General features: G+C 44.4%; 2 protein-coding genes across 3 annotated transcripts; one reads left to right on the top strand and one right to left on the bottom strand.

Moving 5' to 3' along the window:
- Positions 1-906: 906 nt before the first annotated feature.
- On the bottom strand, positions 907-10,765 carry Exd2 (Exonuclease 3'-5' domain-containing 2). The gene is made up of 2 exons (XM_072284572.1): positions 9,563-10,765; positions 907-2,018 (listed from the first exon to the last, which is right to left on the bottom strand). The coding sequence occupies exons 1-2, from the start codon at positions 10,520-10,522 to the stop codon at positions 987-989; spliced, it is 1,992 nt and encodes a 663-aa protein (XP_072140673.1). The 5' UTR covers positions 10,523-10,765; the 3' UTR covers positions 907-986.
- Positions 10,766-10,945: 180 nt separating this feature from the next.
- On the top strand, positions 10,946-21,722 carry LOC126528412 (uncharacterized). 2 transcript variants are annotated; one of them, XM_050176303.3, is made up of 4 exons: positions 10,946-11,112; positions 12,192-12,313; positions 17,756-17,977; positions 20,674-21,722. In XM_050176303.3, exons 2-4 carry the CDS (start codon positions 12,231-12,233, stop codon positions 20,825-20,827), a joined length of 459 nt encoding a protein of 152 aa, XP_050032260.2. In that variant the 5' UTR covers positions 10,946-11,112; positions 12,192-12,230; the 3' UTR covers positions 20,828-21,722. The 2 variants fall into 2 exon arrangements, with proteins under 2 accessions (XP_050032260.2, XP_050032261.2); XM_050176304.3 differs by lacking the exon at positions 10,946-11,112 and adding an exon at positions 11,281-11,316.
- The last annotated feature ends 283 nt before the right edge of the window (positions 21,723-22,005 follow it).

Raw genomic sequence — 22,005 nt, 5'->3', positions numbered from 1 at the left:
GGGAGAGGCCTTTGTCCTGCAGTGGACATAAAATAGGCTAATGATGATGATACTTTTTGCTTGCTTAAAGCCAGTGGGGCAGTTTCTACAACTTAAAATGTGTGTCGGTATTATTTATTTATTTATTATAATACCCTCAAGGCATGGAGGTCATTTCATAGAGGTTGGGTACAGATTGTTGCAAGTGCATATAGTTGAAAAATCTGTGGATCGCACGTGTTGCAGGTGACTGTCCATCTTCTGTGGCAGTAAAAGAAGGCGGAAGGCGATTCCAGTGTCCGCAAGCTGTCTTCAGCAAGAACGAATACAAGAAAAGATTAGTGCGACAGGAAGGAGAGAAAGAGAAATTGAATGACAGAGAAAAGGAAAGCCTGCTGACCGCACCCGTAACTGCCTAGTGGTCAGCAGCCTGGTCAAGGAGGAGAGGGGACAGAAAGATGACAGAGATGGGAAGAGCAACATTGTGGGGGTGGTTCACACGGCATGGTGGGCTCTGAAATGAATTTATGCTGAAGGGTTTAAATGTGGAAGAAAATCTTTTCTTTCTTTCCTTCACAGCTTTTCACACAGCTCAGGTGCATGGTGGTCAAACCTAAAGCATGAAAAAAAAAGGAATGAGAGGTCCACAGCACACTTACATGGCATCGACTAATAGGTGGTACTCATGACAACAGAAAGTTTGTATAGAACAGGCAAGAACGAGAAAAAAAGATCACGAGCATTTACTGCTAAAAAATTGTAATAAGTGCAGATTATATGCAGAAATACTTTGCAATCGACGAAATCTTTATATGCGACTACGCACTTCAGTCGCTTATTTCTTTTCATTCTTTCCCGTTCAATTCTTACCTTTTTCTTTTTTTTGCCATGACACCTTAAAAACTTGCTCAGATCTCAGTGTTCCTTGAGTAGATACTCACTTTATCTGCAACCAAAGGAATAAATGTAACAGTGGTCCCTTTCAACCCCAGAGTGTCCCTGTGTCATCAGTCTTTCTTCTTCAAGTCGTCTGCAGCAACACCAAGTTTCTCTAGGACACTGTCCACAAACTCCTGAGTGATGCCAATCTCCGACAGGGTTGCATCCTTTGCCCTGCCTTGAGCATACTTTAACGCCAGCACCTCACGATGGTGGTCTACGGACCATAGTGCCGGCATGTGCTTGGGCTTCATGGAGTCCAGAAAGTGCTGCCTCCACCTCATCTCAAAGCTGACCAGTCCACTTGTGCTCTTGAAATGTTCCACAACCTTCAAGCCATGTGGAACAAACTCCTCATTGTAAATCCTGGTGTCCATTTCCGACGCTGTCTTAATGATGTCGTCGGTAACTTCGTCAACACCGAAGTGCTTCTCGAGGACATTCTCGAGAACCATTGCCCTGTCTTCGGGAAGCGTTTTTCGTGCAAGCAGTAAAGCACGTCCGGCCGAACGCACTTTCCGCAGATGATGATCGTCTCTCACTTTTCCTACATCCCCGCTCTCGATGGGTGCGTTACATTCCTTGGCCAGGGTCTTGCGAAGTGCTCCATCTCTTAGGTTGCTGATCTGGTGACAGTGGAGGCATAGCAGCAGGATGTCGTGCGATATGTGGTTCTTCATGATCTCTGGAAAATATTTCCTGCAAATGTGAAAGAGGACACGGTTCAGTTTTCCCTTTGTTACGGCAGTGGTATTCAGCAGTAGACCCCTTGGTTGCAATAAATTTGCCCTGCAAAGCCCACCTTTCTTACAATCCTCAAAACAACAGTTTTCCACATAGCGCTGGAATTTTCCAGTGCATGGTAAGCATTCCCAGTACACCTGCTCTGTTCCAAGACATTGGCACTGCCTTTCATAATGAGGCTCAAAGGTGCGGATACGCAATGTGGGCCTGCACCACGCAGTTACGCTTATGTTGGCGAAAAGTGGATGCTGTACACAGGCTAGCATCACGGTGCAGGCAAAATAACTGACGGAATTCAAAACGCTTTGATGCAGCCAGTGCAGGAATAGAGCATGTCTTATCTCGTGCTCTAGTTGCTAGACCAGAGCGCATCGTGCCTTAGCTTGGTTGGGCTGTAGCATGCTGGCCTACAGTTCCAATACTGAAGAGGGTGCGCTGAGTTAGTGCATTTGCAAAACAAAATATGCACTCGCGAGCATGCGCTGCAGCAACAGCTAATCACCACACTGCTGCAGGCCACGTTCAACACACCAAACTGTACAGGGATCAAATTTTTGGTGATCCGGGTGTCACCTGTGTGACATATATGGTATGCCAGAGGAGATGCAAGGCTATATTTGTGCCTCAAGAGGAAGCTATGGCTCGGGGGCTCCTATCTAAATACATCAGAACTGAGAAATAGTTTTTCTCGGCAACCAACGCAGTGAATTTGATAAGATTTGTGGTATTTAACAAAAACAGTCGAAATCTAGTAGCTGTAGAAGGTGAATCTTTTATTTATGCCATAAATTTTTCAACACATTTATTTATTTATTTACTTACTTGTTATACATACATACTTTCAAGGTCCGAAGGCACTATAGAAAGGAGTGGTAACAAAGCAAAATATGCAGACAATTATATACAGAAAAAATGTTGTGATAGCGTTTTGATGACTGCTGTTTTGAATGAAGATGTATCTGTGATGTGAATGATGGAAGCAGGAAGGTGGTTCCAGTCAACACTTGTGTGGGGTAAAAAAGAATCATGGTACCTGTTTGTTCGGCAGGATGGGACGGTAACTTTATATCTGTGGCCAGATTGGGATGAAACATATAAAGGTGGGGTGAGAAGTTGTTTCTTCAGCATGTGATTGGAATGATAAACCTTGTGGAATAGGCAAAGGCGAGCACATCTGCAGCGTAATGAAAGATCTGGGAGATGCAGGGTTTTTTCCATACATGTTACACTAGAATGGCGGGAATAGTTAGATAAAATAAAGCGAGGTGCTCGATTTTGAATAACTTTAAGAGTAAAGGTTAATGATGCTTGAACGTTATCCCAAATGGCAGATGCGTAATCTAGCTTTGAGCGAATGAGGGTTTTACAGAGTCAGTTTTGCAGAAGCAAAATTAGGTCGACTGTATCCTAACATGTGATTAGCATTAGCACTAATATAATTAGCATGCATATTCCACGACACATTATTAGTTATGCGAATTGTTAAAAATTGTGAAATTCTTTAAGAAAAATCCCATGTATCAAGTTCACAATTCATAACTCTACAATAAAAATGAGATATCATAATTCTGTAAACTGCATTTAATAATACTTCTAAAGCAGACAAAATCGTTGTATTGGGAACTGCCCTAAAATAATGCCACTAATTTGTGAGCAGGGCTGCTGTAAAACCCTCATAAACATAATAATTTCATGTAAGCTGCTAATTCATGTAACAAAATTGCTTTAGATACTTTAACATATGTAACTTATAAAACAGTGATATTTTTTTTTTCTGCGTGCAGTGTTACGCATTTGTAAACTTTGTATTTCAATTTTCTTTTAGCATACCGATTTGCAGGAATATCTGTAAGGAATTCAATACGTATATCCCATAGTCACACTTTTCTTTTGCTGTTTTCATTAATATACATATGCATGCACGTATCACATTTATATATTTCATGATGACGCTGTGGAATAAACAGTTTAGAGGGGCACTTGTCTGGTGTCCACCCTCCCTTTCTTTCATGCTATGCTTGCTTCTAGCTCTCATTAATTATGCAAAGTAAAGAATTCAAAGCCTTAAATAAATATGTTGCTTGCTACAGTCAATAAAACCTTTTTTTCTTCTCTCAAATGCAACAAATGTCGTTCAAATTGGTACAGGGGTTGCCTTATAAAAGTGTTTCTGCATTTTACATGTATGTACTTCAATAGGCAGTATCAGAGCTAGCCCCGAGCTAAAGCTTCCGTGGAAGTGAATTTCTTGAATTTCGCACCGAAATCCTAGTGCTTCATGTTGTCGTATGAAGCCACAAATTTAAAAGTATTTTTGCACATTTGTACCATTATTGCTGAATAAAATTTTTTGAAAGTTGCCAAGTTGTCTTTGGCATTTCCAAAATACAATGTAGTTTATGCTTACTGATAAAAAAATACTAGGCCTGAGCAACCACTGTCAAAATCCATGATGTCATGGAAAGCTAGTGTACGAACTCTAATTAAACATTGCCACCCACTTTTTGTTTATGTCTTTTCTCTCTTACCAAACCCCTTCTCACAATAAGAGTGACTTTTTTGGGTATTGTAGAAGGGTAATTTACTAATACTGCTCGAATTTATGTCACACGGATTCTTCTCTACTTATGTCACGCCAATTTTCCGGACTTGACAGTGGTGGGACAAGGAATTTTGCTGGAGCCAGCGTTTCAACAGGGGGACTTGCCTTCGTCACGGCAGCAACTCAAAGCAGTTTCTGCCCTGATGAAGCTTGTTAGAACACTTCAAGCCTCCGTCTTCATGTGACCTTCCGTCTTGTTTCAATCTTCCAAATGTTTCTTGCTGATGTTTGCCCTCTCACTAGCATCTTAGGGACATGGGTCGTCAAGACAAAAAGATATCGCAGAAAAATAAAAATGTTCACTTCCAATATTTTTTTTTATCTACATATTGCGCACCTGGCAGAAAGAAAAAAAAAACTAGCTCAAAACAATGCGTTGAGGGAAAAAAGGCATTTGTCCTACGAAACACACTGTTTTGCTCATGAAAGTGGTGAGAACGGCCCTCTTTGTTCTGTTCACCATTCCAAAACTGCTCATCAGAGCCACACTATTTTGGTCTCACTTGAAAATGACTCTTTCCAGCTTGCTTTCCTGCTAAAAACAAGCCCTTCAATTCTGCTTCAGAAGAAAGCAACCTGGTTTTGTAGTGTGAGATGTATATAATTGCCTTTTGGTTTATTGCAAAATGGTTTCTTGCAAATATTTTTCTAGCAAATTTTGGGAGCAGCACTGTCTCTCTGCTAGTAATTCACTTTTTTTTCTTTGCCTGAATGATAGAGAGAGTGTGTAGAAGCACTATGATATAGTGTTTTAGGACCCGGCAACATTTTGAAATATCAACAAATATCCACTATTGCAAAGTTGCAACTTTAGAAATTCGTAAGTTAATGTAAAATACATACAATTAAAAATGCCAAAGTGCACTTTTTAGACATCGAAAAACATACCTCCTCAATTTTAGCTCTCTTGCTGCAGCACTTTTCTTACAGCTCACATCTCAAACTTTTTGCACTTACAGAAAATTTCTTACTTTTTTATAGATTGATTTAGAAAAAAATCTAATTATATATTTGCAATTTGCACATAAGGTTGAATATTTCATGAAAATGTTACATCCCAACAGCTAACAAAAATGTTCTTTTTTCTGGAGTCCATGCGCCTTCTTAAACCCTAAAGCTTCATGGAGATGACCATATCTTTACCTACTCCTGGATTTACACTCTGACGTACCAACATGATGCGTGTTAACTGTCTCCGCAATATTTTTGCATAGTACCATTTACAGCAAATGGAAAAGTGCAATGAAATACGTATTGTAGGCAAATTGCAGGGCAAATTGTAGAATTGCAGCATTCCCAACACCAACTGAAGACAGGCCGCATGAGGTGCTGCCTGGTTGTGTCATGCGTACAACACACTTCTCTGCAGCGCACACTGCACCCATAAAGCAACATTTATTTGAGCACCCTGTGTAGCAGTTGGCAACCATGGCCAGAGCAGTGCCCGGCTTTCCAGATGCTTTTCAGAGTACCAGGTGCTCTTTGTTTCATAATGTTAGCTCGGAATGAAACCCTTCACCTGTTCATCTATTCAGGGTTTCATTCCAGCACAAATGAAGGGTAGGCAACAGCGAGGCTGTACCTGTTACAAAATGCAAGCACCTGCTTGGTTTCTGAATGTGGTAGTCACAGTGAAGTCTGTAAAGTGTGGCAAACAGGGCTGTTGAAAAGAGCATCTTGAGCGATATAAAGGATGCTGCGTCAAATGAGCGACTATAAACAAGTGCAGAGATGGCAATAGCAATTTGGCTCCCATACCATAGCGGTTCTTACAATTTGAACTGTTGACTTTTCAGTGTCTCTTCACATCCATATATCGAAAGGTCTCTCAATGTGTCAGCATTAGAATGCTCATGATGAACAAAAACCCGGCAGCATCCGTCGGTCACCTCCTGGTGTAGGTGATGAGGAAAGAGGGAAGGGAAGTGTGCGATGGAGGAACAAAGGAGGGAGATGAAAGAGCGAGAGGGCGGTGTGACATCACACCTTAGGAGCCCCTAGGAATACAGGTAGTGTGTGACATCACGCTTAGCGCTCACAGCTGGCAGACCACCAGGGAAGAGGGAATCGCACTGTGACACATTGCGGCAGACTTCACAGATTGCTTGTGGCATTCGGCAGGTTCAGACATGTCTTGTGAAGGTGCATGTTTTTGAGTAGGTCAAGATAGATGCAGTGCCATCAACTAGCCGTACGGAAAGGCGTGCCAAGGAATGTCACCAAAAGAAGGTTGAGGCTAGCTACGAGACGGTTACGACAGGCCAACTCATAGGAAGCTCACAAGGCTCATTTGGCTACAACAGCTGAAGTGAAGTGCCGAAAGCGCACTGCAGAGTCAGAGGATGAACACCAACGTCGGTTGGCAGGGGATGCAGTAGCATAGCGGGCGAAGTGTGAGGTGGACCCTGCTATGCGTCAGGCATAAGCCGAGGAGGAACGGGCTAATGCCAACGCATTTCCGCCGGATCAACAAATTGATCGACCACGAGGTTTTCATTTTTATTGTACATAGTTGGCACTATCACTTTATTAGCTTCAAATCTAAGCAACCTGCCCCTCTAGTCCTCACAGTTATGCAAAAAAAAAAAAAAAAAAAAAGCAAGTGCTTGGATGTAAATATGTGCACAAAACCAAGATTAAGAAAATAACAGTAGTGTTACCACTCTTTGTCTCTCGTTTTTTTCTGCCCATTCACTCCATAGTTTCGTCCCTCACTGCACATCATGCTGCCCGCACAAGCATTGCAATTCGCTGGTCATCCTCTCCTCTCTTTAAGTCTTACGACTACCTGCCACAGTAGCTTATGTGGCTATGGCGTCGAGCTGCTCAGCTTGGAGGCGCAGGTGCAACTTAGGCCACAGTGGGCGCATTTCGATGGCGGCGAAACGCAGAACTGCTCGTGTATTTGGATTTGGGGTGCATGACATAGAACTTTAGGCGGTCAAAATTAACCTCGCTCCACTACAGTGTGCCTTGCAATCGGGTGATGGTTTTGGCACGTAAAATTCCTAAAACTTTTACAGCCTCACCATTGCGTTCAGCTTCATACACAGCTACCACCTCAGCCTCATAATTTCTTTTTCCCTTCAGAAGCTAGGAGCTTTCCCTTCGTGCCACCAGCTGCGCCTCTGCACTCGTGGGTAATGTACCTTCATGCTTGGTAAACCGAAGAGTCATTCTCTTCAGTTCTAAAAAATGCGCTTTCACAATTGCATATCTACTATACTTTAACATGCATCCAGTGTTAGATTAATATGAATTGCCTCAAAAGTAAATTGTCTTATTCAAAGAATTCAGTGTTGACGGTATAAACCAAGAACAACAAACAACAACAAAAAAACAATACAGAAAAAAGTAAATAGATGCTTTCTTGCTTTTCTTTCTATTGGGGGGGGGGGGGAATTCAGTTTTGACTGACAAGGGTCAGTAAAGCAGATTTAACAAGGAGCCAAGATAACGATCGATATGCAGCAGTCAGCCCACACACTTTCCGATGCATGGAGCAAGGCGAAGTGATGCCTGCACATCAGCCTGCCACCAAGGCAATGTTGACTTTTTTTTCCACTCTCTTCTGTGTCTGTTTTGCCCACCAATGTGACAGGCACCAATGTATGCAGTGGGGACGAGGTAGGCTTGGCCCAAGTCTTGCAGTTTTCATGCTGTGGAATAAACTGGGCACATTTACTGATGGTTATGTGGGATGATAGCTACACATGTCAATTCTTCTGCTTTATACATTGTAGCTCTGTACCCACATAGTACTGACGATAAAGACGTATTGGATTTGCATTAGAATGCCAAATGTACTCACTATGCTCCTCCATAACCATTGTGCCCTAGCTAGACTGCTTCTCGAAAACTTTTTTTATTCTGTGTGCTGAATACAACTAGTGCTGAAGATAAGGACCTGCAATTATACAGCAAGTTCCAACACCTGCAAAATTAGTGGTCCAGATATTCGCACATAAAAAGACAACTAATTTCTCAGTAGAAATAAGAATAAAGAAAAGTTTACCAAACTTTAGGAAACTAAATACAGAAAATCCTGAACTTAACTTGTACCCTTCATACTCTGGAAAAAAGATGATGCACAAAAACGGACAAGCACAAAAAGGCAGAGGCCTGTTCAGGCCCAGTTCCCGAACTTTCTGCCCTGCTGGGACAGTCAGTGCCGATGTCATGCGGTGACGATGCAGCAGACAATTTTTCTGGTATCATGGCAGCAGATGAAATGGCAAGAAATGGGACTGTGCTGTTGACAGAAATGCCGCTAATGGGCAACGACGGCACCCATGTCCACAAGGGAAGCCAGTGTTCGTACGTGATCCTCGGGTGTGTACCAAGACAGGCGGAAAAGTTGTTTAAAATCGACTTCAATGTATTCTCATTCAACGTCTTCACAATATTGAGGTGACCAATTTTTCACATCTGACCAGGTTACGTGCCAGCACTACAACCACTGTTACACTGCTCTGTGCTGTTGGAGTGCTGGAAAGAAGTCAAACCTGCCAAAAATGGGCATTGCCAATGCAATCGCAGCACACGCTGGACAATGCCAGAAATGAAAGGAGCAAGATGCAAACATAGAAGCAGAAAACTTGCACCGCAATGGCACTTTTGTGTTTGTTTCCACAAGACCGTAGCATTATACTATGGCTGCACTTGTGAACTGGTACTTCACGAGTTTGGCACTGTGCAGTGAACTCGTCACAAAAGAATTCACAGACGATTACGATGCTCCCTAATGCGAAATTTGAGTCTTTCATCCTTTGCTGTGCTCATTCGCTCGGTTACTCCAGCCTCGACACTTGCCACAGGAATGGGCGTCCAAGAGCTGCACTCTAAATAGTGTAGGCAAATCGAACAGACCATAAATGTGTGCCCAACAGTGGTCCCCGACAATGCGCCAATTGACAGTCCTTACAGTGTGCCTGCATTGACATAGCTTCTTTTGTATTTGGGTGCGTCTGATCGACAAAGCGATTTGGGTACAATAATTGTGCCAGACAGGTGCCAAGGAGCCAATTACGAAGTTTGTCAACACTTTGACATCCATGCCACCATAAACCACAACGCAAGCCTTACACAGACTGCCTGAGTCTCCCCACGTCTGTATGTATGCACACACTTTCCACTAAAACTAATCAATAAGCTTGGATTTTAGATCAACTGTGATAAATTGTGGTACACGACGAAGCTTCTTAGTACCAACCTTCAAACTTAATATGATTGCTTCGAAGTACTGCCTACTACTTCCTAGTAGGGCATTAAGATCAGTTTAGCAAGGTTGGCTTAAGCTTCTCGCCTTGAAATCTTTACCTGTAACATGCAGTTGTCGTAAAGCGGAGTCTTGCGCGTCATATACGACCGAAAGCAGCCTAGTTTCTTCGGCATTGTGGGCACAGCGGACGCGCCGTTTTCGATCAAGTTCCTTCCCGGCTTGGAGAAAGGGACGTCTAGGAGCTGTTCGCAGGCGTCCAGGGTTTCAGCCCTGAGCCGGCGATACCAGCCGGGCCTGAAAGAGGTGAGCGTCAGCCTGTCTCGAATTATCTGGTCGAAAATCTGCACGGAAAGTAGGACGTCGGCCGCAGCGTAGCTGACTTGCGCCGCGCTAAGCGATTCCGCCTCCCAGTTGCTGCACGTGAGCACTTTGGAGTCGTCCGCTTGCACGCCGAGAATCGTGCGGGCTTGCGTCTTCAGCCCGCCGAGGGGATAGTGCCGGAGCTCGGGAAAAGAACGCAGCACGTGTCTCAGGTCGACGCAACCGCGAACGGACAGTCCGTAGTCGTGAAGGAGCTTGGCGGCGTCATCGCAGACAGCCACCCCCAGCTTGATGATGGAGTCGTCGTTGAGCACGTCTCTCAACGACTCGGGAAGGGTCGGAAGACACTGTTCCTGCACGTCCCCGGCAGCGTCTGGAAACACTTTGCAGAGCCTCAAAAGTACGCTGAAGTCTCTCGTCGGGGCCAGTTGAAGCAGAGCGACTTTTCGCCTCTGCTTTCCGACGCTCACCCATTCGCAGTCGAGCCCCAGGACGCTGGACTGGCGACACAGCGCCAGAAAGAGAGGTTCCACTTCTCTGAAATCATCGAGAGAGGAACACACAATGACATTCGTGGGAAACACGCGACGCAAGTATTTGTACAACTTCTTTTCGAACAGGTACGCGCCGAGTCCAACACACGCAGCGGCTCCTGCAGCGAGCACGACGAGGTTATGCGAGGAACCGGTGCCCATGGTAGAGCTTATGACGCGCATCCAGAGTTACAGAACGCCCTGGTATAATGTGGCATCATCGTTGTCCGCAGTCCGGAGCAGCATCGTCAATCAAATTACAAGAAACCGCAAGACACAAAAGATGTCAAGCACGTCGAGTCGATTGATGAGCGACCATAACAGAAGCACGTGGCAGAAACGGAAGGCGGCAACTCGTAGACAAATGAACATGACAAATTAAACGTATAAGTGGACAGATGCACTACATTTAAATTCCCTATTGAAGCTTTCTCGGTATTGCCACAGGGCCCACACACAAAAAATTAATTTGTAAGCATATTTGTTAGAAAATGCAAGTAAAGTTCACAAAAATTAGCTGCAGGTATTTCTGGAATACAAATGTAACACGAATTATTACATAAGCGACTCCCCATTCGGAGCATGAGATAGCGGAAAATCAACAAAGCGCATTGCATCATGGGATAGAAATGGCCATATGCTTGTCTTGCGACGGAGTAGTCTGCGTAGGTCAAGCTAACTTTGAGTAAAAAAAATTATTCACTTGCTGAGCTTTGTAGCTAGCGATAATCATTCGTAGCGAGAGGGGGAAGACGCAGGATACTTTTAATACGGTGAGCATTTTGACCTTGATGACATCATCAGAACAAAGAAACGAAGAAAAACGTCTCGGCGCGCGCGACTTGCTCGCGCGTTTCCAGGAGCGGTGACTAGTGAAATTTAGTTCGGCACGCTACTGAGGTGGTGTCTTCGTTCACAAACGAAGGTGTTGCCCGTTTTTCTTTTTTTTTTTAACGCACTCGTACCAGAGCATCCCGGTAAGTTACGGGTTGTGGAAAACGCATCTTTGTCGCGTCCAGACGCGCTCTACTTCGACTTCTCAGGAAGTGACCTAATTCTTTAGCGTCCGCAACCAAGCTGCTCAGCTATGGTTTCTTCGGGCCTTTTTTCATATGACATTCGGTGCACACGTATAAAGCTCCTCGCACTGCTTCGCATACATTGAAATTAGAAATGCCGCTGGCATCGTAGGTCATTCCTCATGCCAGCGTTGCTCATGCGATGCGCACGGAGCTGTCGTAGAAACACCGCGCGCGTAGTCGCGTTGCGTCGGCTCCGCTTGAAAGAGAATGGAAATGTTCACAACACGAGAGCGCGTTAATCCTGCTGATAAACAGTACCTATTAACAAGTGGTAAATTGATGGAATGATTCCCGTTTCTACAAGTTGGCACTACACCTTGACAGCGCACTGTGCTTGTTTTGGATTTTTTAGTACTGGGCATTTTCTGTTGCTCCAGAAGCGCCTGCGCGAATCGCAAGTCATGTGTACTGTGGAAACGTGCACTGCGTCATGGACCTAAACAAAAAATGATTCGTTAGTGTGTTGTGTGCACGTGAAGTATTTTTGTTGCTCTGTTTCTGTTGTGTCGCCCTATGTAGTGACTTCCACCGTAATTGTAAACTGCAATTGCATGGGGCCACCGAATTTGCTTATCCTTACGCTATAGTGAGTTGCTGTGTGATCCTACCTCATCACACCAGGGTGAAGTCAACCGCTGGAAAGAAAAAAGTTTGTAAGCTCTCCTCCCACCTACACAGGCACACAAAATGGAAGTGTCCTGGATACACGTGCACTTTGTGTTGTTACTGCTAGCAGTAAACCAATGTTTTGCCCTTTGGCTGTCTCGCAGTAACTGGCAGTTGGTAAAGAGACGAGGCATGTTGAGAAGATGGACAAGAAGCAGCCGCAGCACGCTCCAGCTGTCGACGACCTGCAGACCGCGTTCAAGAAGTTGAGGGTCAATTTGAGCAGGTATGAAACTGTGTTGCCCGGTCGCCATCAGCACGTCTATCAGCTATGTTCATGCCAATATTCCTTGGTAATGGGTTAGTCGTTTCGAGGTCTGCCGGTGTCCATTGCGTGAGTATTGATGTGCTCTGCGAGAAGCTTTTAAATGAAATGAAAACGTGTAGTGCACCGAGTGGATTCGACCTCCATTCCCACAGAATGGCATTCATAGACCCACATAACTGATGCTACACCACAGTACCATGTCTGGGGAGCATGGTCATGCTGCTAGCTGCTGTGATTGGCTGATGCCACACAGTGCTTACCTATAAACCAGCTCCAAGGTTAAAAAAACTTCAATGAGCCAGCAGTAAAATGCAAAAAGCAGGATTGGAAAGAGGAGGAAGAAATAGTCTCCACTCCACCAACAGATAGAGCCCCTCCACAACAAATGATGTTTTCTTCTTGAAGGCAGGGGTATAGTGCCTAGAATGTACTGGCTAGTGTGCCGAAGGCGCCGGCGCGCGTGGTCACTGTGGTGATGCCTTCCCCCCAGCCGTCGCATGATGGTGCTGCCAATCCCTATGGTGTAAAGCCCCTGAACTAAGGTGCAGCCACACGCGTTCGTGGCATAGACCTGCGTTAGTAGTACAGGCACACTACGCTTTTCGCCACGAAACTGTCTTTCTCTTTGCATTGACAGCCCTTTGTCTAAATGCTTAATGGCGGGAGACAAACTTACTGGCCCAGCCCTATCTGAAACAAATTCTGAACCGACGAGGCTGACAAAACCTTGAGCACCTACGACCACCGGGCTAGCTGGCTGGTTTTTATTATTTTGTCTATCATTAATATATCCAATTTAATTTGAAGCATCCAACGAAAGACACCACTCGAAACAAACACTGAAAGTTTGTTTACACATTGATCACAGTAAGTAATTGTGGATGAATGTGCCTCATGGCAATTTGGATTGCGATTCTCAGTCGCGGGTGTAGCGTACACATACGAGTGAACTCAATCAACTGTATCCTGGCAACCATTCTTAATGGCCAGAAAAAAAAATCCAGATTGGGTTTATCGCAGTAGTCATTCCACAAGTGATGCCGGTTAGAAAAGTGGGTTATTTTTTTTTCTTTTACTCAGACATTACACCAGCTTTGCGTTTTGTTCGCTTTCTTGTTAAGCTCCGAGGGATCTCAATGCTGCAGTCCAGTGATGAAGATATCAACACGGGTCCCATATCTTGGATGGGGTATATAGACGTTTTTGTCAATATAACACTGTGCTTGCCAATTCGAAATGTTGATATATCAGTCAGTAGATGTTAAATGGGGTCGCATATATATATGCAAAAGGAAAGCAAGTACACCTTTGCTCTTTCCCAATATGATCGTATGTGGTAACCAAGAATTCAGAATAAGACTCAATATTCATGCATTTTATTCAGAAGGCCACAACTCGCTTTACATAGAAATAGTTCTTATGTGGCAACCTCAACTTGCATTTCTTGCATTTCCTTTTGTAAGAAAAGAAGCAGGAATGAAAAGAAAATGGGGATCGTATATACGGCAAATTTTCATATACAGTGTCCATAATATAGCAAAAAAAAAGAAAAAAAGCTGTCCAAGAAGCCAAAGTAATGATAATAAACGGTCACTCTCGGGCGAGTTCGTTGACGACGCCATCCACCATAATTTTGAAAGTTCTCTTGATGTAAATCTCCTAAAAGTGCTTCTCGCAGAAAACACACGAGTCAACTTGTGGTCCCCCCCCTTTTGATTAGACGCTCCCATTCTGCAAGCCGCGCAGGGTCCGACGGTGCACCATAGCATTTCTTGACTCGAATCACTTTTTTCATCCCGCTCAGCACAGATTCCGCAAAGGTTTCTCGTGTGAGACACAGCTGGCCATCCTCCTGCATGATGTTCCCACTAACCTTGACACTAACATGCAAACTGACATAATTTTTCTGGATTTCTCCAAGGCCTTCGATGAAGTCGCTCATCAGTGTCTAATATTGAAACTTACAAGACCTAATTTACATCTTGATGTTTTGAATTGGATTATAGAATTTCTTAGTAACCGCTCCCAATCTGTCATTATATATAGTCACCTGTCTAGCCCTGTACCAGTAACATCGGGTGTCCCTCAAGGATCTGTTCATGGCCCTTTATTTTTTTAAATATATATTAATGACTTACCTTCACATTTGGCTTCTAACAAGCGAATGTTCGCCAATGATTGTGCTATTTATCACAGTATACATAGTACCCTCAATCAAACAGCCCTGCAGAAAGACCTCGCCAACATACTAACAGTGTTTGACAATTAGTTAATGGCACTTAATGCTAAAAAATGTAAAGTTATGTCAGTCACTCGTAGTAGTAATCCCCTGGTAATTCTTTATCAAATCAGAAGCATGCCTCTCGAACTAGTCGATTCATATGACTACCTAGGTGTCACTGTGTGCAATTATCTGTCCTGGCATAAACATATTTCTAACATTATATCCTCTGCTAATAAGGCACTAGGCTTTTTAGAGCGTAATCTCCGTCAGGCTCCACAGAACGTAAAATTGCTTGCATACATATCCTTTGTTCAAGCAAAACTGGAATATGCATCTGCCATCTGGAGCCCACATCAAGCATGTCTTATCAACTCGCTTGAATCTGTTCAGAACCGCGCTAGGTTCATTCACTCACAATATTCATATGTCAGTATTTCTGCTCTCAGAATCCGGATTAACACTACTATCTAATCGCCGATGCATTGCTAGTCTTGAGCTCTATCACAAGTTCTCTTTCAGCACCCTTCATCATGCACCATACATCATTCCTGCAGCACGCATCTCTTACCGTACCAGTCATCTGCAGCAAGTTGAATGCCCGCATGACCGAACCGCTCATTTTTCTGCCTCGTTCATTCCTCGAACAGCTAAAGAGTTGAACGGCCTTCCTGCTGACATTGTTGACATTGCTTGCCCATCTTTGTTCCAACAGTGTGTGATTGGTCACTTTATGATGCATACATAATGTGGAACTGATGCAAAACCCACCCCTTGTGTAATGCCCCCTCCGGGGGTCTTTTAAGGACAACAAACTTAACTGAACATACATGTCTTGTCCGGGTTTGACCAGTAGCCACTCCGACACAGGAGCACGAAATGTGTCTTCTCCCTGCTCTGATGCTTCGCATTTAACATCATTAGTCGGTGCTACTTCCACTCACATGGCCTCAGATTACAGCACAGAAAACCAAAGAATACTGCACACTTTAACGAAATGCTTTGCACAGGGCGAAGTAACTGATGCAACTGCAGCATGTCACGAGCCGCTGACACCTTAACAAACCGCAGCGTCCCTGGCAGTCAGAGTTGGAAGGCAGTGCTAGTCTGGCCACCTCCTCACTTTGGGAGAGCCCTCCGGTTGCCACACTAGCAACTATATTCTAGGCACTATAGCAGGAGGTTGCTACGTGTGCATATGCAAATATTTACTTGGATACCGCACCACAGAACTATTCAAGATTTACTGCATTGTAGTACTGTGCTTCTGGTGTTACAGTAAAAAAAGAATAACACAGCTGGAGAGTTATGACTAGGTGACATCACAGTCTGCAGCTGATATAGTAACCAGCACCGAGCTAAAAAAGAACTCGAACAAAGCTAATGGTAACAAACAAAAGGCAGAATAGGAAAGGGAAAGAAGCTATGTTTCTCTGCTTCACCACCACAGAACGCTGCTTCCGCAAATGAAGGTATGAACTGTCTTGTTCTCGAAAGATTGCCCACAACCATCTGTGAATGCTTTCTCCAACCAATACCAGGGAAAGTGCGCAAGGCTTACTGAATGTAATATTGCACAAGCTATGGCGTCACTGCTTCACATTAGGTGCGAACGTGTAACTTTTTTATCATAGTGGCAAGATGCCTGTGCATCAGTGTCCGATTGTATCGCACTATTGTCAGCACAAGTTGAGGAATTTGATGGCAAACGTTTGTCAGAGGGAATCTGTCAGAAGGAATGTATGCCAGCGAATCATTTGTGAATTTCCCTCCCCTTCCTTTTAGCTGTTTACGTCCTCATATTTGCCTTGCCCAGGCACTGGTGTTATGAACCCCATCACTGGTGTTTGTGAGATACAAGGGACACCTATCTGTAAAAGAATTACTGGTTTCACCTGCTGCACGGCACCTCCTAAGCTGTGCACGAAGAGGTTCTATGGACGTCAGAGGGTGCCAGCTGTGCCCTTTCCAATCCAACGCCAAAGTTTTGCGCATGCCGAACAATGTTGAATTTAGCATGTGTTTGTGCTGCGAGCTGCTACCTTTGTTTCTAAGCTTTCCAATCTCGGCTGTACACACTTTTGGTGAGCGACTGTGGAGTGTTCATTGTTTCCAAGCCACTGGGTCGCCTCTTTGCACTTGTGTGACTTGCAAAGGCCTTTTGTAAGTATCTAAAGCTGCAAGGTTTGCATAAGATCTTGCATTCTTGATGTCACTAACTATAAGTCGCACCATTGCAATATTGTGCATGTCTTTGAGTCATTGTCCCCAGATAACAGATTTACAGTAGTTGCAGAGACTGCTTGACCTTGATACCAACAGCTGACAGCTGCTGCTCTTTACATGCTACTGTAGCTTGCGCACTTGTACAAAAAGTTGTATATGGATGCTGGTGTTTATGATTGTCATATTTGTGCCAGTCACTTTCGTGTGCTGTAATGTACAGGTCCGCTTGCCTGGACAAATGGGACGACTGTCCAGCGAGTCGTCATATTGGCGTCCCGATAAAGTAAACCTTCCATAAGTTCGAAATGTGCCTGCATATTTGATGGTTGGCATTTCTTTACTGGAGTTTATCCTTCAGTGTTCCCTCTTTTATTTAGTGTTCAGTCTTTCCATATTCCTAGCCCTTAACTTGTTCAACAGAGATTAAATGTGAACTGGTAGGAACACAATTCTAGTGGCTCTTTTCTTTCTTTTTTAGAACACTGGAATGGCACAATATGTTGGAGTGGATTGCACACAAAAGTGTGCACCCAATCTGTATCGTGCGCATGCCTGTTTGTAATTGCCAGTGTATGCACTTGCATATACCGGCGACTGGCAAGCTTTACTAAGAAGCCAAGGGTTTGACGAAAGCTCGTCTTGTTGGATTATTCATAGTCAAAGGTAAACTGGACGGCGACCACAAACACCAAAATACAAGTGGTTTAGACTCCCAAGACAAGGTGCCAACCACAAGCAACAAAAATAGATGTTTTGGCTCATACATTGAGAGCCCAAACACCTTGTATTTTTGTTGTTAGCGGTATGCATCTGTATTACCTTTGACCAAGCAGTACTGAAGGGTGCCTATCTGTTGAAACTCTGTCTCATTCTGCACTTCAACAATAATGGATCACCCCGGCTAGCCCAGTCCTGCAGTTTGCTAAGCAGGCCATGTTTCTGTGCTCGTGCAGTGAAGGCAGACGAGCGACACCTGGTCTTCAGAAGCACCACCACCATCACCACCACTACCACAACCACCTTTCGGCTCCCGTCCGCAAGTTCAGGTCGCGGTCTGCGTCGACGAGCATCTCCGAGGGCAGCACGGAGCAGAAGTTGGCGACCGTCTCCGAACAGTTGGAGCAGACCAGGCTAGAACCTTCTTTGCCTGTGCCTGCCTGCCCTCCCACTGTCGGGTAAAGCACACACGCCTGCCCTTTGCACTTTCTGTGTGTTGGGTGCCTCCTGCAAGGTTCACATTTGGGAGGCTTGGTGCCGATCCATTTTGTTAATGGGTTCCTGAATTGTAAATTGAAAAACCTTGAAAACACTTGAATTTGAAAACACCTTTTTCAAGGCCCTTAAGTTTTTCTAAAATGCTTGAAAGTCCTTCAGTTTAATTGCTGGCTGAGTTTAGCAGACTGTGTTTGAGCATCGGGCAACTGGGTAATCCTAATCCAAGCCGATCTGACCTGTTTCACTTCTGTTGCTGACGAGAGCTTCTTTTTCGTATTTGAGCGTAGTGCACATGCATGAGTTGTGAGAGGGACATCTGGGGACTTTTGTTAGGGACTCTTGCTTCCAGTGTGTGTCTGCCTAGATACTACGAAGGAGGGTGCACTTTGCTGGACTCCCCATGTGAGTGGCGCTTATACTTCCGTCTAAACGGGATCATAATTGGCGATACAGAGTCTGTAATGGCAATGCGGCAGTTGTTTATCGTCAATGGATGGTCTGGGCCACCGTGGCTTACGTAGAATAAGGTTTGCCACTTCACGGTGCATCTTTGACACTCTCCCTCTGCCGCATTCGTTCGCAAAGGGAAGCAGTATGTGCCACGTGGGCACGCTCTCGGTATGCGCCAGTCAACCATGAGCAAGAGAAGGCTTTAGGTCGGGCCCAACTCCGACGCTGCGTATTCAAATACATGTAAAATGCAAAAACGCTTTTCCGAGATGACCCCTAGACTGATTTTAATGAAATTTGTTGCGTTTGAGAGAAGAAGTTAAATTCTAGTGACTGTTGGAAGCGGAATTTCGATCTAGGGCCCGAATTTTGTGAAATGTTCTTCAAAAATTCAAAAGTTCGAAAGAAATAAACACGAAGTTTATAAATAATAGCTCTGCATCAAGAAAACATATCGTGGTTCTGTAAACGGCATTCATTAGATCATTTAAAGTGGACAAATTCGATATGTCACTTTATATCTTAGGTGAATTTGTTACGTTGGTTACAAGGGTTCTGCAAAAGTTGTATTTCCATATTACTATAATTTTTTATATTCATGTGTAGCATATCAGTTTTGTCCACTTTAGATGTAGTATCGGATGCAATTCATAGAATTGCAATATCATTTTTCCTTGCTGAGTTAGAGTTATAAGCTTGATGGTTTTGTTTTCTGAAAATTCTTGATTTTTGCCCATTTTTAATAAAAATTTGACAATCTAAATCGAAAATTCAAAACCAACAGCCACTAGATATCAAGTTTTGTTTTAAATGCAACAAACCTCGTCAAATTTGGTGCAGTGGCTGCCGAGAAAAACGAATTCTCCTTTTACATGTATTTAGGTAGGAGCACCCAAGCTAAAGCTAACATAAGCATAACTTGCAAATGAATATTTTACAATAAAATGAATTCGCAGTAACGTGTCATTATGCTTTGGTATGTGGCTGGTGGTATGTAGCCCTGAGGAGGCCACATGGCCTTGGCGTCGATTTGGACTTGGAAGCGCAACCGACGCTGGTGTCGCTAGAGCCAGCGCCGCAGTCGGCTCGCTCACTCATTTGTACATGTGGATGGTTGCGATTTCCAGATGGGTTCGCTTGGATTCCACGTAGATGCTGCAGACATTTGTTTTGTGTGGTTTGACAGTCTTTTGTTGCTGAAGTTAAGTCAACAGCCTGTCGGAGGAGTTGACGGGCAGGACAGCAAGCAACGAACACTCACCAGAAGACACACTGGTGATTCTGCCTTTGAGGAATGTGTAAAACATGTGACCGTCTAGGTTGTTGCAAAAATTCAAAAGGGAAAACTAAAGTACAATAAAATACGAGTAGCTGACTGGTGAATGTGCTGTCAAAAACAACAAATATATTATCTATTTCTTAAGTAAGAAAGCGTGAACACAACTGCAGGACTACTTCCAACAGCGGCGACAGAGGCTCGCTTTGGTTCCATAGCTTTCACTTCATAGCCAAGAAAAGTTGTCTGCGAGTATAGCGACATCCTCAAGTACTGTCGTCCCCAAAGTACAAACAAAAGCTATGATGTCAACACCCGGCAGATAGCTGCTCGTTGATTGGTATGCCTCGTGCCGCAACGTTCCACTCTTTCTCCGAGTGACAAAACAGCCAGAGTATCGTGCAATGGTTCCAAAGCGAACCATTGCAGAATAGTACGGCCCCAGATGTCACTCTTGCAACTTGTGCATGCGCACGATGCTCAGGCAAATATGATAAAGGCGGTCTCCACTGTTGCTGTGTGGGCTCTACAATGTGCTTGTTTGCTAAGCATGTTGCCGTGATAATTATTGTAATTGTGCATCTGGGGGCTTAAGTATGCCAAGGGAGTGCAATTCCTTTAACAATCATGGCTGCTCTATGATGCTTGTAAAACAAATGTGACCAAAGGAGATGCACCATAAGCACTTAGGTGTGCTTCTTTCTTTGTCCTCTTCTGTTGCAATGCCCTTCACTCATACTCGTTTCGCCACCAAATAGTATATGGCAGGTTTCAGCTCTGAGAGTTTCCAGTGATTAAGGATAGGGGGCAGTGATAACTTTTGCTGGCGAACTCTGCAGTGGCGGACGCCAGAAATGCAGCATGTGGGCTTAGAAAACTAGAGCAGTTACAAATTCCAACCTTTACGTGCGGGCTGCTGGTCCTTTGCAGCTCTGCGATCAAGACACCGACCGGGCCGGATCTGACGTGCTCACGGCAGGCAAGGATGGACGACACGACCGTCGACGAGCTTGCGGGATACTTCGACAACCTTGTCTACATCCCGCGAAAGATGTCAGTAATGGCCGAAATGATGTACACGTAGCACTGTTCGCCACACAATGACCCGCAGCCAGGGAACGAAACGGAGTTGACCTCCGTTCCTGTAACTTGCCCGTGTGAAGTTGTGCCGAGGCAATAAACCGTAGGCGTACGATGGCTGCAGACTTAGCAAGCCATTGTCGTCGTCCCCCTTCCCGTACCCTATATTTCGTGATTTCGTGATACAGGTTTTTTATGCGCTTGCTTCTGCTGGCCTAGAGCAAAACGTTTGTCCCTACTCTTTTGTGATAAGTGGACCCTGCTTCCCTCGCGTGCAGTTGGGCAAAGGCAAGTGCATGCTTGTCTTTGCTGCAGGTTTAGTCTTTGTAAGCTGAGGAGAGCAGTGGTTCAAGGTGTGTGCTTATTGAGCTTTTTTTTTTTTTTTTTTTTTTGCAGTTGCCAAACTGCACAAGACTTTGTTTACAAAGATCAAGTTGATAATCTTTATTGGATACAACATGCTGCAATAATAAAACGGGTGCCCAAGTGATAAGGAGGATTTCTGCTGGGGGAGAAGTGTTCAGCTGTCAATACCCAAATGTAGATCCATTCCTTGGCATGGCACAGAGTTGTGCCCCGTTTGTTCATGGCAGTCTTTAGTCTAGCAGTGAAGTTGTGGAGCCAGGTGAACGCATTTTAGAAATAATTTAGCCGAGTGAATGTCTGCAGCCGTGTGTGAAGTGTCTGTGTGAAAACTGCAGTAGGGGCCCATTGGCCGAGCCGCAAAGGGGTGTGCTGGGTGGGTGAATCGCATGCGCCAAAGAGATCCCCCTGAACCTTTCCTAGCTTTACTACAATTTTTTTAATGCCTCGTGGTGGCACCTTTGGTGTGTGGCTCGCTCTGGTGAGTGTTATGTGGAGATTGTCATACGAACGAATAAAATGTTTTCAAATTCTTTTTCCTGCTGCTGTGCGACTCCTTTCCCTTTAACTTGGATAGCACATGTTGTGTTGGCGTGCACACACCAACCAGTGTGACGCACATAGCTTTCGGCGACAGGGTCGTTGTATAGCCTTAAAACACTGCTCCATGCCGACTGGCAGCCCCGTTTGTGATAACATGTGACTGGTCACCTCCCCTTTCGGGGACTTAATGTCTGCCTTTTTGCATTTTGAACAGGTTTTGTAAAAGGTGCTGTAATTATTTGTGCTGCTCTCAAGGAATTGAGGAAGCATATTGTA

This window comes from Dermacentor andersoni, chromosome 9, assembly GCF_023375885.2.
Source record: "Dermacentor andersoni chromosome 9, qqDerAnde1_hic_scaffold, whole genome shotgun sequence".
Lineage (NCBI taxonomy): Eukaryota > Metazoa > Arthropoda > Arachnida > Ixodida > Ixodidae > Dermacentor > Dermacentor andersoni.
This window is presented reverse-complemented; position numbering and strand designations above follow the sequence as displayed.